At 44.8% G+C, this 16,086-nt stretch overlaps 2 protein-coding genes across 2 annotated transcripts; one reads left to right on the top strand and one right to left on the bottom strand.

The window, feature by feature from the left end:
• Nucleotides 1-9: 9 nt before the first annotated feature.
• POLR2D (RNA polymerase II subunit D) lies at nucleotides 10-5,284 on the bottom strand. The gene is made up of 4 exons (XM_032962372.2): nucleotides 4,841-5,284; nucleotides 3,346-3,526; nucleotides 2,336-2,431; nucleotides 10-1,677 (listed from the first exon to the last, which is right to left on the bottom strand). Exons 1-4 carry the CDS (start codon nucleotides 4,911-4,913, stop codon nucleotides 1,599-1,601), a joined length of 429 nt encoding a protein of 142 aa, XP_032818263.1. The 5' UTR covers nucleotides 4,914-5,284; the 3' UTR covers nucleotides 10-1,598.
• Nucleotides 5,285-5,903: 619 nt separating this feature from the next.
• SSR3 (signal sequence receptor subunit 3) lies at nucleotides 5,904-15,765 on the top strand. Its single transcript, XM_032962370.2, has 6 exons — nucleotides 5,904-6,280; nucleotides 8,599-8,725; nucleotides 9,230-9,328; nucleotides 9,795-9,926; nucleotides 11,919-12,009; nucleotides 15,635-15,765. The coding sequence occupies exons 1-5, from the start codon at nucleotides 6,145-6,147 to the stop codon at nucleotides 11,980-11,982; spliced, it is 558 nt and encodes a 185-aa protein (XP_032818261.1). The 5' UTR covers nucleotides 5,904-6,144; the 3' UTR covers nucleotides 11,983-12,009; nucleotides 15,635-15,765.
• The last annotated feature ends 321 nt before the right edge of the window (nucleotides 15,766-16,086 follow it).

The raw sequence follows: 16,086 nt of genomic DNA, 5'->3' as shown, positions 1-16,086 counted from the left end.
GAACAAATGTTGCTAACAGTTTTTTTTTTATTCAAATGTAAGAAATAGAATAATTTACACTTTTCAGTCGCTCAGAAAATCTTCATAACTTCACAAAAATGGTGACATTCCCATAAAACTGCTTTGTACTGAATCGTAAATACTGTGATGTAACACACGAAGAAAAACCTGGACTACATTCTGCGCAGCCATTCCGGCAACGGTCTTTAGAGTTGCCCTAGGCATGACCAATGAACTTTTATTTTATCACAAAGAAATACAAATACATTTCTTAATAATCGACCAATGTTTGTAATGGATAAAAGCAGATGGTGACAAATGAAGAAAGTCTTCGATCACGGTATTGATGATCTGCTTCAGCCACCACTGCTACACATTGCAGAATGTTCAACCGGCTCCCTATCACCTGTGGTTTTTAAATTGGGGAATATCATTCTATGCAGCCTGGTTTTCATGAACTGATGAAAAATTGGGCGCTGTGGTGGCGAGATGTTAACTACCTCACCTGGTATACAGGAGGTCGTGGGTTCCATCCCGACCCTGATGAGATGTTAACTACCTCACCTGGTATACAGGAGGTCGTGGGTTCCATCCCGACAAAAGACCACTGTAGTTGAGGGTCGTTTCTTCTGTACTCGGTGGCAAGGTTATCAATTTTACCCACAAGTGATCTGACAACTCACTGCAGTGCACATATTATCCACTGCTGGGTTGATAGTGATTGAACGATAAACCCAATGTTGCTAGTATCAGTGGTGCAATCATCACCAATTAGTGACCCTAGGCTTTTGTGGAAATTCAACGTTTCCATAGGACAAGCAATTTTATCAACAGTGGTTCATACTTCATAGACTTCGCAAGGATGATTGACCGAGTTGGGCAGTGGTAGCGCATGCCTGTCATCCAGCACCGTGGAGGCAAGGGTTGGTGGATCGCACAGATGTTGCGAGCCTCCCTTCCCATGGGCGTCGAGGAAGTGCCGTACCCTGGATCGCCATAAATCGGTACAACTACACTAACCGCCATATGTTGCCATCTGGGTTGGGATAGAGTGTTGTGCCCTCGCACTCGTGGGCTTTCTCCGGGTGCTCCGGGTTCCTCCCACTTGTATCAATATACATTCATTGGCTGAAAACATCTTTTAAAATAAAAGCCAAATGCAGGAGCCTTCTGTAAATAGAGTCCTGGATAAATAGGAGCCAACCCCCATCGATAATTTTTAATATGCAACCTTTTGCACCCATATATACAAAGTATTAGCCAGGTGATCAGTACTTTCCTTCCTGTAATGAAAGGGCTGCATTTCTATTTGAGGCAGGAAAATGTATCTGGCTAATTTGCCTTCACAAATGTTCCCATGCCATGTACCCCCATCTCCTCTAAAGCAGCATCTCTAGATGAAATCTCTCGATGCTCCATCTCGACAATTGAATTTTTTTGCTCATCCCCACCCCCCACCAGCTTTTAACAAAGCCACGTGTTAAACAAGTATACACTCAGCTGAAGGCGTTCAGCGAAGATGCGTTTTGTTTTTTACATTATAAGGCAGTGGTGTACGGAGTGAGATGTCAGGTGACTTTGCGATTCTGCCATCCACCTCAGTACTGGAAGCTCCGTTTCGTCTGAATGTCGTCCAGTATCTGCTGCAGTTCATCGTCCTCGAATCGACCCTCCAGGCTGCGAATGGCCAGCATTCATGCACGGCATGGGTAGCAGGAGACGGGGAAACACAAGGGATTTGAATTCAGGTGAGAATGTCCTGCACAGGTGCACATGCGTTATGTGAAACTCCACTAAGGTAGGGATGAGATGGGAAAGCACAAAACAGGGGGTTTATTTATATACATGTTACTTTCCCCAATTGTATCCCCCAACTGTGCTTTCAATGTTACGTAAAATATCCATTCGGATATCTCGCACAGCAGTGCCACCCTTCATGTTAGAAAACAGCCCACAGAAGTGGCTATCACAGAGCTACTTCCGAGATTGCTTCATGATGCACTCTACACAGTAGATGCCGTGTGTGGGCATCACTTTTACATTTGCCTTGCCACCGAGAATAATGTTCATCTCATGACAGTAGAAGTGATATGTTTCCTTCTCAGAGATGAAATTTAGTCAAATGAAGTGGCCAACTAAATGCAATAAAAATATAAATATATTGGTGACCAGACCGAGACAATCAACTCACTAAACTCAGGAATATGGCGTAATCGCAGGCAACAGCCTGAATTTGAACCCAGGCTCTAAGTGGTTGGTGCCAGCTCAGCACTCTGACCTCTAGAGCCACCCAGACACCTCTAGCCCGGCTCTTGGCAGATAACGCGGGCACTACCTGGGGATGAGAGCCTTGGCCTCCTCGGCTGTCTCAGGACACAGGTTGGCCAGACTTGCCAGCTCAAACTTGTGCAGCTTCTTCTGCAGCAGCAAACTGGGTCCGGGAGCCACAACAACAACAAGTAGCCATCAGGGAGGCCAAAGTGATGTGCTCACTGGGTGTGTGTCACAATCCATACATTGGGCACCGGTGGTGTCATAATCCAAATCATTATAAAAATTATAGAACAGCCTGTCCAACAGATGGGGTGATGGGATACATGAAACCTGACTCATCAGAAATTCACTCACCTGACCCTCACCACAAACCAATTTTTAATACAATGGGAAATCCCATTGAGATTCAATGGCTCCCACAGATTTCGAAACATTACAACATGTCTCATGCCAGGCTATTTTAATGGTAGAGAATATTAGCAGTGTCAGCACAGATAAAGTGAAGCATTGGATGACACCATAAATATAAATCATAATTATCTACGTAGCCTTTCATACGACTTGTCATTCATTTAAACCAGTGGAACAATGTATATGGTCTCCCCATAGACAAGCCGCTTATTATATAGACCCCCCCCCACGACCACAATTGGAACTTCTGCTGCCTACCGATCACGCACTCCGCACAACATTACTCTCATTCCCGTAAAAAAATACGTGTCTTGAGTGACGGTGGCTTATTCTTAGCTCTTTCGGTAAAGTCACGTTGAAGGGAAACAATAAAATAATAAAATATATATAAAACAATAAAAATTATCACGACGTTTCGACCATAACACAAACGGTCATCATCAGGTGTGAAAAACCAGTCAGGTGAGTTACTTGCCGTTGGGTTTTCACACCTGATGATGACCGTTTGTGTTATGGTCGAAACGTCGTGAGAATTTTTATTGTTTTATATATATATTTTATTGTTTCCCTTCAACGTGACTTTACCGAAAGAGCTAAGAATATGAATTACTGCAGTCACGAAAGCTTTCAATCAAAATTCGACGGTGGCTTCCTGTCCACCTGCGCACGCTGGCGATGGTCTCGCGGTTCTTGAAGCGGCTGAAGCGGCCCGTGTAGTTCAGCGTCTTCATGAAGAGCTCGGACAGCTCCTGCTCATCCTCGGCGCTCTCGTTCTGCTGCTTGCGGTGCTCCAGCAGCATGTGCACCTCGGAGATGAGCAGAGTCTCCGCGTTCTCAAACTCTGCGCGGAATTCACAGCCCACCCCCCCCCGTCGTGGGATTAAAGTCGGCAACCTCAGAGACCATCGATGAAATAGCGGCGCTCTCAGACTCTGCATAGAAGTAATTGGTGTTGCTGCTCTGCCCACCACGTATTCCCGCAGACTGATAAGCACATTATGCACGGTGGTCACTTGCCCGAGCACTATCCGCGCCTCCGACTAGCACGGTTGGCTACGTACGTGGCGAAAGAAGTTCAACATACACCCAGGCGCAGTACTGATTAGCGTCCGAGATCGGGTGCAATCCAGGGGATTTGGTCAATTTGGCCACAGGCATATATGACAATCATTACAATGTTATACAAAGCCATATCCCTGGTACTGCCTATATAAACTGTTGGGGCAAGTGCTTTTAGCGAGCACCTATAAAGGCTGGCACGAGGTGCTCACTCGCCACTGATGGTGAGCGGTGGCTCCCAACAACTACCCCACACACACACACAGATGCGACTCTGCGGCCGTCTGGAACGCTCTTCCTTCCGCTATTAGGAAGCCACTGGAGTTAAGCACTTTTAAATCATCTACATTGAAAACTAATTTTTTTGAGAACAGCTTTTTGTGTGTAGTTTGTTATCCTTGACACAGCACCCCTGATTAGCACGGTTGGCTACGTACGGTGCGAACATACATTATTACACATGTAAACACTCACTTTAAGACATCTACAGTACATAAATGACCTACGTATGTACAGCCAAGTTAGACAATAGACACCTCCATTTGAACATAAAATATCACTTTGGGTGGCTCTCAAAACCACATCAAATTGAACCAGACGGAGTAAATTACAATTTGTGTAACATGTATGATGCATTGCAACCACTGTGTAGTTTTTATATCGGCTAACACCGCTGATGTTTGTCACTGGCATCATCTTTTTGAACCTAGTTCGGACGATGGACTAAACGACTCGACACATTCGTCAACAACCAATGGCATTAAACTGATAAAAAAATATATATAACAGGCAACGTTTCGGGCAAAGCTCCTTATTCACAGCACATGCACATCGAGGCCAGACAGAGTGGATAATCGGAGTCGGAGACTGTGGGGCTGAATGAAAAGTAATTTCGTTAGAACTGCTTGTTATGCTCACTGTAATTATCCTCCCCCCCCGCGCACCTCCGATTGGCGCGGCCGGCTACGTACGGTACGAAAGAAGTTACGACACACACACACACCACACACCACGCGCGGTACGTAGCAAGGCTGATCTGGGCTACGAGCTCCCGGGTCACCTCTCCCCCCTTCCTCCTCCACCCCGGGCGGCTCACCCTTGGCGAACTGCAGCTGCGAGGCGTCCTCCTCGAAGTCTCCCTGCTTCGCGTCCACGCCGCCCGTCGCCATCGCACAGCCACAGGCCTAGGCCTTCCCCGTGACAGCGCAATCGATTTCAGAGAATCGATTCCACGTCCCGCGGGCGCAAAGGATTTTTTTCGCGCTGAGGAATCGATCCGCGGACAGGGAATCGTGCCGTGGAGATTGGATCGAACGCGTAAAGGATACGGGTAGTTTGGGAGTCGTGACTTCCAACGAATCGGAAGCGTGTCGCAAATTAGCCGAAGATTATGACCAGCTTAATAAACGTTGTGTATCTTAAGTGTCACTCACAATGGACATTTTCAAAAATAAACGGATGAGCTGCCTGGCTGACCCTTAAAAAAAACACAATTTTCGTATTTCCCAGAATGCTGGCCGTAAATTATTTCATGTACATGTTCTTAATACTGTATACACCATCGTTGTACAGTGCATCGTTGCAGAGTAATAATTGCACAGCACAGAGTCGCACACAGTAAAGCTCCATTGTTTATTTATTAACGTAAAGTCGTCGTCGTCACCGCCGCCGCCTCCTCGGCACCGAAGCGCTCGACGGCCACCTTGCTCGGGGCACGCGGCGCGCAGTCGGCCAACGAAGGCCGAGCGGGCCGTGACGTCACAATAGCACCACGCCCCTTTCTCGATAATAAAGGGGGGGGTGGGGGGGGTTTGAGCGGTGGGGGCATTTTGGGGGGGGGGGGGGGGTCTTAGATCGCGTTACATCTACGCGATCTAACCCCCCCGCCCCCCAGCAGTTGATCGCTAAATCCTGCGCGTCCCTCCAGCCCCCTTACCCAAGGTGGCCGCGCCGCTTCACAACACGAGCGCGCCGCGCGTCCCGACGACGTCTCACCACCCCCACCCACCCCTCACCACCCCCACACGGCGAAACGTCGACGCGGCACTTCGCAGGACGTGAAGTGGGTGGGAGGGGACGTGAAGTGGGTGGTGGGGACGGGCCTCTCCTCCCCTTTTGCCGGCCTCTCTCTCTCGCCTCCTCCCTCCTCCAGCAGTAGCAGCAGCAGAAGTCGTCCCAAACCCTTCTCCAGCAGCAGCAGAAGTAGCAGCAGCAGTAGAATAGCAGCAGTAGAAGTAGAAACAGCAGAAGTAGCAGCAGTAGAAGCAGCAGCAGTAGAAGTAACAGCAGCAGTAGAAGTAACAGTAGAAGTAGCAGCAGTAGAAGTAGAAACAGCAGCAGTAGAAGTAGCAGTAGAAGCAGCAGCAGCAGCAGTCGTCCCAATCCCTCCCCTTGTCGACCATGGCGCCCAAGCAGAGCGGCCGCGGAGCCGCCTCCGAGGAGGAGCTGCTGCTGCAGGACTTCAGCCGTTCCGTGTCCACCAAGTCGGCGGCGCTCTTCTACGGCAACGCCTTCATCGTGTCGGCCATTCCCATCTGTGCGTGAGAGACAACAGATTGATTTTGTTTGATTGTTTTTGCGTTTGTGGGGTTTATTTCTTTATTCCCCCCCCCCCCCACCCCGTGGGGGTGGTGGTGTGGTGTCTTCACTCGCGAGGAAAGTAACACGCAAACAAAATTAAAATGACCCAGCGCGTGCTTTTTGTAAGAAGCGTTGTAAGCTCCTGTCGCGAATTGAGATTTTAAAAAAAATTGTATAAACTCGTCCGGCGGGTGTTGTTGTATTTCCTAGTACGGATAGGTGCAACGCGACGTGTCGCTGCCTCTCATTGGTTGGCTGTCGGTCGAGGTGGCGCTCCTGGGCCAATTGGAGCGCGCCTCGTCTTTGGCAACGCCTAAGCGCGTGCGGAATTGTAATTGCGACTTTTAAATGGGGGGGCAAAAAAAGATGATATCTTCACTTTAGCTACTGTTAACTTTAGGCGGTTTTGGGCTTGAAATTGATACTCAACCCTCGAAAGAAATATCTCTTCAATGAAAAGTCTGTGTCATTTTTTTAGACAGTTTTGGCGACGGTAATTTTATTTTGTTTAATTAATAACCCCTTTTGTGGCCACGTCCGTCTGAGGCCCTGTGGCACCGATCCATATGGCACTTTGGTTTTAGTTAATTTTCGTAATACAAAAATGTTCATCAGCCCGTGTCTATCTTCGGTCCGTTTCTCATTGCCACGTGTGGGAAAGTTGGCGCTGAGAGTTTGGCGTCGGTGGGAATTATTAATTTGAATCTTCACCCGTTTGAAATAAAATAAACTAGATTTTTTTTAATTGACCAGAATAAAAGCCACTGAGCTACGTAGCTCTCTTGCAGCAGCGACCTGGCCACTAATGATGCCTCAACGGAGTGGCTTATCACGTGGAAAGTTATAGCAGCAGCCAAATGCTCTGAACGCGTGATGTTGATTCTAACCGGAGGACCCGGAGAAGAATCAACGCGATCACGGGGAGAGACACACAAACTCCAAATATACAGCAGCAGACGTCAGGAATGAGATCAAACCCACGACCTCCTGTACACCAGGCGAGGTAGTTAACATCTCATAGCCACCGTGGTGATGATGAGAGAGACACGCACACTTCAAATATACAGGGTGGGGATCGAACCCACGACCTCCTGTATACCAGGCGAGGTAGTTAACATCTTATAGCCACCGTTATGATGATGAGAGAGAGAGAGAGAGACACGCAAACTCCAAATATACAGTAGCAGGCGTCAGGGGATCGAACTCACGACCTCCTGTATACCAGGCGAGGCAGTTAACATCTCGGCAAAAGCATCGTGTCGGTTCAATGTTCACGACGACGCCGTGTTGATGTTAATGACGCTTTGCTAATGGAATTCTCGTCGTCGTGGCTGTTGAACTTGAAGCAAAAGAGAACTTGGCTCTGCTGACACGGAGATGCTACCCTCCCACCCCGACCAGCCACGTGGATAATCAAGTTAGCGACACAGATGATTTACTCTGAAAGTCGCGTCCGTGTGGTTACGATTAGCAGGCAGAACGTGGTAAGTTGCGCATATATATTTTTTTCGATGGTGAAAATTAAAGTATGGTCAAACCCCTGTGACTGACATGGCATATGGGAGGCCTTGGTCCCATTGTTGTCAATTGGCTATGTATGGTGCGAAATAAGTTCAACATAAATACAACATACATTTTTGGGGTTATTTATGACTTGTGTTGCAGTTAATGTAGTTTAATTGGGATGTATAGGTTGCACAACCAAGTACAATCGATGGGTAACAGGAACAGTTGTCCCAATGACAACAACATCCACTATTAACAGAGTGGCTCTGGCATCAGAGCACTGATCAGTGATTACTGAGATAGTGAAATTTAATCTGGGTTTTGGCAGCCCGTCATTAAACCGTGTTCCTAAGTCTAGTGAGTTATTGGTCTCGGCAGAATTAACATTGACTGCAGGAAACCATATTAATTTGTAAGGTTTTTTTCCCAATGAATTTGATGCGAACAAAAAGAATACATTTTTGGGCATGCATGGCTTGGGCAAGGGCATTCTAGACAATGGTGGGTGGGATTTGTTGTGTATTTTCTCTCCAACACACCGGTGTGCTGTACGAGTAACGAATTGGCATGTTCTGTTTAAGTGAAAAACCTTACTAATTGGCTGTGACGGGTGGTGGTGGCTTTAACGATATATTTATATTTACGCGATCTAACCCAAAAAAACCTATGTTTTAGGATCTTCCAATTACCACATCACACACGCATGCTTCTTGCAAAGATGTGCTGCCTATGCGGTGTCCATGCGTGTGTGTTGCCCTTCCCCTGCAGGGCTGTACTGGCGGATCTGGCAGATGGATCTGTTCCAGTCGGCCGTGCTGTTCGGCGTGATGACCATCGCGAGCACCTGGCTGGTGGCCATGGCCTACAAGAACATGAAGTTCATTCTGAAGCACAAGTGAGTGTCCCGTTGGTTGAAAGCTTACCGCCTTGTATCAATCGTGGGGTTGTTTGGCCAAACTTCAGGCTGGTCAGTGCCGGTTGGTGAAGTGGGATGCTGGACTGGTTCAGTTGAATTTATTTTGCACTGTACATAACCAACCGTGCTAACCGGAGGTACTATCACTCGCCAATAGCATTCACCGGAGCCTGGAATCAGTTGGCTGATTTCATAGTGCATTGTGCTACTATGAGTATAGTCTTATGACAGTCACTGTTGACTTCCTTGAAGTGCATTTAAATGCTTGAAGAAGAGTGCTAAATATGTAGATTGTACTTTATTATGATTATAACAAGACTAAAACGGTGGTGCTAACATTTCTAGAGAGAGAGTACTAGCCACCGTTGTCCATCCTATTCGCGCAAACGATATCCCCATCAGAAGAGTCTTGAGTGGTTTTATGGAATTGTGCTGCATCGCCTGGGAGTTGTCTGAATCACGTGGGGTGTGCATTCTGCTCAGGGTGGTGCAGAAGCGAGAGGATGCGGTGGCACGTGAGGTTCTCCGCAAGCTTCCCGAGGCTGACAACAAGAAGATGTCCAAGAAGGAGAAAGATGAGAGGTGTGTAATGCACCACTCGTATTGAGCGATTCTCACTGTCACGATGCTCGTATTCAGTTGTGTAAGAATCGGTTATTGACAATTTATGCAAATGTTTGCACAAATGAAACGGAACGAATGAGTTGGCCAATAAAAGTGAGACGGTACAAACAACGTCAATATCAACCCACAAATCATTGCCGACGAAGCTGAGACCCATCAACTCATTCCACCAGACAACCCGGTTTAATCACAGGTTGCTGTCTGGGATTCGAACCTGGGACCTCAGCAGTGCCAGTAATAATTTGTGAATGAAAACGTGATTGTGAATAATTTCTCAGTGGGTGGTTTGTGAATCCAAATGTGATTGTGAATTATTTCTCGAAGGGGGGTGCAAGTAATGTTTGTGAATGAAAACGTGATTGTGAATTATTTCTCAATGTGGGGGGTCTCTTTTTTTCTCGCGATTGAACCCCGGTCCTCGCAGGATCCTGTGGAAGAAGAACGAGGTGGCGGACTATGAGGCTACCACCTTCTCCATCTTCTACAACAACACCCTCTTCCTCGTGCTCATCATTGTCGCCTCATTCTTCCTGCTCAAGAACTTCAACCCCACCGTGTATCCTTGTCGTGCCCTCTGGCCCCACCGGTTCACACTCCTGCTCGGTTCCACCTGCGCTTCGCCTGGGTTCAGCCGCGAACTTGTACGATGGAGTCTTCGGTCTTTGGAATTTTACGCAAAGCTTAAATGACTCATCGGTTTAAGAAGTAAAAATAGATTCTTACGCTGGCAATGTACATGTACAGCCCTTTTGCCAATCCACTGCTAGATGAGGGCCTCCCCACGCCGGGCAAGGACAGGGGGCTTATTTGACCATACTTCACGCTGGTCAGTGTTAACGGCAGGGAGCACATATGAACCTTATGGCGGGACCCCGGGGTCCCGAATAAACGGAAATAAAAATCGTAATTTATTTTTGGTGACTCCGTCCCACCGCGCACATAAACTCGCGACCCACCTGGCGTGGATCATTCTCTGTCGTGTCGTCCAAGCGCAGCGAGGATGAATGCGCGGAAGAGCTGAAAAGCGAATGCACTCCTTGCTCGGGTATGGGCAGGATCATAAGTCTTATCCAAAGCTGGTCAAACTGCCTCCACGACTTTAGTCCTTTATTTGGCATAACGGTATGCATAATACAGAGAAACTGCTCTCTTATCTTCATTATTATTCGTGACCTACCAATGTCTGCAGCCAGGATCAATCGATGACAATCCTATTACCTGCAGATATTTAACAGATGAGATGCATGGCACTGTTAATTCCTCCTATTTGATAATACTTCTCTTGTCCGTATGCATCTGTGCAGATAGGTTTTTTTTCGGTTAAGCCATAGTCCCCACATACCGCTCATATCAATGCGGATAAGAGGAGCGGCGACCCACTACTCTGTAGAGTAATATTGGTATAAACGCTTGTTACAATATGAACAGCGCATTGAAAACGCGTTCTATTTTATGTACTGTTTACAAAGTGTCTTCACAAATCCACACTGAGAAATACGATGATTGACAGAGGAGTGTAATTTTTTTATAGTGTATTTAAATAGAGCTACTGCAGGTAAGTAGTTTTCAGTTATAAAGGCATAGTTTAACAAGACAACACTTGCCACCATCCTTCAAACCCATTGGTGAGAAAGAGCAAAGTTTTTGTTTACATTATAATATGTTTATATTATATTATAATGTAATGTTTACATTATGATGTAATGTTTACATTATGATGTAATGTTACATTATAATATAATGTTTATGCGAGAGCTGTGGGCTTATGGGATCCCGGGCTCCTGCCATAAGGTTCATATGTGGAGTTCTCCAGGATAAAGATTTTGATTCTGGTATGGATTTTGCTACACTGACCTCTACTGCCTTTCATGGAGCCCCATGATTGCCTATGGCAACCTGTTGTGCATGGTGGTCACCATCTAAGCACTATCTAGGGGGTCACCCCTGCGCAGCTTCTGGGTGGTGGTGGCGGCTGTGCACGCCTCTCATGCAGCACTGTAGGCAGGGATTGGGTGGATCACACAAATGGGAAACTCTTTTCTTTAGGCATTTAGGTGCGATACCCCTGGCTTGCCAGGAGAAGGCGGTCCAGCAAAAAAAATGAGTGGATTCCACCTGTATGGGTTATAGTGTTTCCCCCTCGCACGCATTGGTTTTTCCCGAGTGCTCAAGATTGCTCCCACATGTAAAAACCCATTCATTGGTTGGCTCCGTACAATGTGAGAGATGTTTAACAAACGTACATGTAGACTACCGCATGGCTTGGGCAATTGTTGGTGGCGGTTCTCCGCGTGACTGCATTCCCACTTGTCTATGGTTACTCATGCCTCTAACCATCCTGTCTCGCTCTTACAAGTTGAAATTATTTATTGTATTATCATTATTGGCTTCTGAGATCTGTTGAGAATGGGCGCATTCGGGGTAAAATTTTATCTTAGGCAATCGTATTTGTCAAAACCTAATTACGCATGGTATTGCTTCATGTAATGAATCATTTTGTCTGTGGCCACTCTACAACTGTGACCTTGACTGTGATGCCTCTAATCAGAAACTACATCCTGTCCATGGGTTCCTCGGCCGGTCTCATTGCCCTGCTGTCGACCAGCCGCTAACATTCCTCACTCGGCGCCACAACTCAGGTACGTGAACTGTGCTCCGTTGATTATGTCTTCGAGGAGCAACTTATCCCACAGAAAAATTGGGTACAGCAGGATTAACTTGAATACCAACGCAGTATTCATCCGATTAGCATGGTTGGCTGCGTACGGTGCGAAAGAAGTTCAACAGATACACATACACAGCACTGCAGTATTGAAAATGTAAATACAGTAAAACCTTGGATTGCGAGCATAATTCGTTCCGGAAACGTGTTTGTAATCCAAAGCACTCGTATATCAAAGCACTCGTATATCAGTTGTGATCACGTGACGCTCAGCAGACAAAGCGTATACGTGCTACTCGTATTGCAAGACCCTCGCTCGTTTATCAAATTAATATTTATTTAAATTTTTGCTCGTCTTGCAAAACACTCGCAGACCAAGTTACTCGCAATCCAAGGTTTTACTGTAGCTATATAGAAAACTGCTGATTGACCTGGGAGTATGGAGTGCTGTCAGTAATGTTTGTGCTTGCATTACACTGACATAGCCAGATGAATGGGACTCCATTATACTTGCTGTTTGTGGGTTAGTGTGGAGACTGGGTTGGTGTCAAGGCTTGTAGGTTCGTGTTGGGGCTGTATTTCTGCATATATATCTATCTTTACAGCTGGATGTAGTACAGTTATTGCATGCAAATTATCATGGGGAGTGTGGGGCTCCCAGTATCCAGGCAAATGCTCCACCAGCTGTAATGTGCGTTATCCATAATATAGGTTTTTTTGGCGTTAGATTGTGTAAAAATGTGTCGTTAAACCCGCCACCACACGACACAGCCACTTAGTAAGATTTGTCACGTAAACAGAACATGTCACTTCGTTACTAGTACAGCACACCGGTGTGTTGGAGAGCAAATCCGAGTGACTCCAATAGAGGGCGCTGTGGCGGTGTATTTAAAGGCCACTTGTTAACATTTTCGAACTTAATCTTAGTTGCAGTTTCATTTATTTGGTATATCCCTGTGAGCCATTCGGCTCTTGAATCGGGTGCAACCGCAACAAACAAAAACATGAACAAGAAAACATCTTAAAGTGACTACGCGCAAACAGAAAAATCCAGGAAAAAACGGCAAAGTCTTACAGAAAAAGCACCGTATATCAATGCTGTGTGCAAAAATCCAACCCTCTGGGACACACACACAGCCCAAGTGATTATAATTTAATATGGGGCCAGCTGGGTTTTATTTGATTGACTTCTACAGCAGTCGGATGACAGGAGGGATGTCTGCTCACACGGTGCTTGTGATTCCCTGTGAGATTGGCTGCCAATGTCATTAAAATGGTAGTCGGTGCATTTGGTTTGGGGCCGGATAACCCCTGATGAAGACTGGACAGGCTGTGCCGCTGCAGCCTGGCAGTCAAAATATATTTTGTCGATTTAAAAAAAATGTCTGAAGTGGAAACTGCCTGCTTGTTTTGGCCCAGCAAAAACTTCTTAATACATTTTTTATTAAATAACACTGTTGGAAAAAGGTATAATAGGTAAGATTCTGGGCAGTTGCCCTTAATAGCACATAATTTACGTGTTTACATTTTATGGCAGTGGTATTGATGACTGTTTTTTTAGTTACTTGTGCTTATGCACGAGTGTCACCTCAGCATTTCTAATTTTATTGAAGTTTGCGTTCCCCCCCATTTGTATCCCTGCTGAACTACCGCGCTATTTGAAGTGAGCGGTCATTATTTTAAACACGGCGTACATCTATACTTTTGACTTGACCGGTTTTTTTATTGACAGGTAGTAATTTTGATTTAAAGCTTTCGTGACTGCAGGGATTCATATTCTTGGTCCTTTCGGTAAAGTCACCACGTAGAAGGGAAACAATAAAATAATTCATATTCTTAGTTTTTTCGGTAAAGTCACGTTGAAGAGAAACAACAAAATAACAAAATATATATAAAACAATAAAAAATTCTCACGACGTTTCGACCATAACTCAAACGGTCATCATCAGGTGTGTCGGTTTGCATAAATTTATTTTGAAAACGGCATATTTATTTATATATATAAAAATAACGTTTGCGTCACGCGCAACGATGGCAGTTTGCCAGGACTAGTCCATCTATTTTTTGAAAAGAGGAGGGGGGAGACGAAATTTGTTTTTATGTAAGCTGTCTGAAAGGCACTGTAAGCGTGAACAATCAATCAAGAACTGAAATGATTTATCAAATCTTTCCAATGATTGCTAAGATAAATTTTTTATTGTTTTATATATATTTTGTTATTTTGTTGTTTCTCTTCAACGTGACTTTACCGAAAAAACTAAGAATATGAATTACTGCAGTCACGAAAGCTTTAAATCAAAAAAATAAAATAATTGTATTTATATTTTTATTATTTTATTGTTTCCCTTCTACGTGACTATCCCGAAAGAACCAAGAATATGAATGCGCCGTTAAACCCGCCGCCAGCCGACACAGCCAATTAATAGTGTTTGTCACGTAAACAAACTATGGCAATTAGTTACTAGTTCAGCACACCGGTGCGTTGAACTGGCATCACCAGGCAGACAGCTACAAACCTGGCTGTTGTTAGCCTGAATAAGTAGTAATCTATGAAAAGTAAGAATAGGTTTTTGTCCTTTCTGACAATGAAACAGGAAGTGTTAAGATGTTCAAACACCATTTAGAAACTTTCTGCAAGAAATCAAGTCTACATTAACAACACTTGTGGTGAATGCACATTATTACCAGAGCATGTTTGTTTTTGCATCTCACCACAGCAAGTACTGTGTGTGGTTAATGCAGCTACTTGATTCCTTCCAAATGGTATCTATTTTCCGTTTGAACATCGTAACACCTCCTGTTCTATTGTCAGAAAGGGTTAAAACCTATTCTTACTTTTCATAGATTACTGCTTGTCGTGAGAAAAAAAAACGGTCAAGTCAAGAAGATAGATATACCCCATGTTTAAAATAATGATCGCTCACTTCAAATAGCGCGGTAGTTCAGCAGGGATACGAATGGAGGGGAATGCAAACTTAAATAAAATTAGAAATGCTGAGGTGACACTCGTGCATAAGCACAAATAACTAAACAAACATTCATCAATACCACTGCCATAAAATATAAACATGTAAATTATGTGCTATTAAGAGCAATTGTCCAGAATGTTACCTATTATATGTTTAACCAAAACAATGTTATTTAATAAAATGTATTAAGAAGTTTCTGCTAAGCATCTTAACACCTGTTTTTTTGCCAGGAAGGGTAAAATCTATTGTTATTTTTCATACTTTGATACTGAAATAGTGAATCTGTTTTTCCTTTTGCAAAAATCAGCTGCAGGATGCTTTATAAACATGTATTGTACGGCTTGTGTTAGGTTTGCAGTTAACAAACCATTGAAATGCTATATATATGAATCCCATCAGTCACGAAAGCTTTAAATCAAAACCATTGAAATTCTGTTGGTCTTGCCATATTATACGTGCCATGTACACGTTTTCATAACGTATCCAAAGTATTGGTGCAAAACTGCATTGAACTGTGGTTTCTTTGTCATCTGCATTTTTGTCCGACTTTGACTTTGTCATCTGTGTTTGTCTCTGTGCACACATTCTTCTGGACCGCTGGTGACCCTGGACTATCACCTGCTTGCCCATTAGCTGGAAGTCTTAGGATGGTGTTTGGAAGCCACACGCTATCACTGTCAATTGCATTTATGAATTTATAAATGCAGCATGTCCGTGCTGAAATTTGTCGTCGAACTTTCAATAAAAGCCGGTTGTTTACTTAAGTTTGCGTCACAAAATGTGTAATTTTTAAAAAATAAGAATCTTTATTTAGACTGTCGGAATCCAATGAGCCGTGAAGCTGTTTTTTGCAGATGTCCAGTTGGACATCCTTTCACAATGCTGGCAAAATCGCCCGATGATGCTGGATGTAATTGCCAGCAAAATGTCACGGCACTCAAATTGTAAATGTTGTGGATTTACTCTCCAACACACCACCTGCGGGCCCTGAGAGTACTAAATAATTGGCACGTTTCATTTCCGTGATAAACCTTACTAATTGGTTGTGTCGGGTGGTGGCGGGTTAACGACACATTTATCCATAA

This window comes from Petromyzon marinus, chromosome 28, assembly GCF_048934315.1.
Source record: "Petromyzon marinus isolate PM22_M1 ecotype Great Lakes invasive population chromosome 28, UKy_Petmar_22M1.pri1.0, whole genome shotgun sequence".
NCBI lineage: Eukaryota > Metazoa > Chordata > Hyperoartia > Petromyzontiformes > Petromyzontidae > Petromyzon > Petromyzon marinus.
This window is presented reverse-complemented; position numbering and strand designations above follow the sequence as displayed.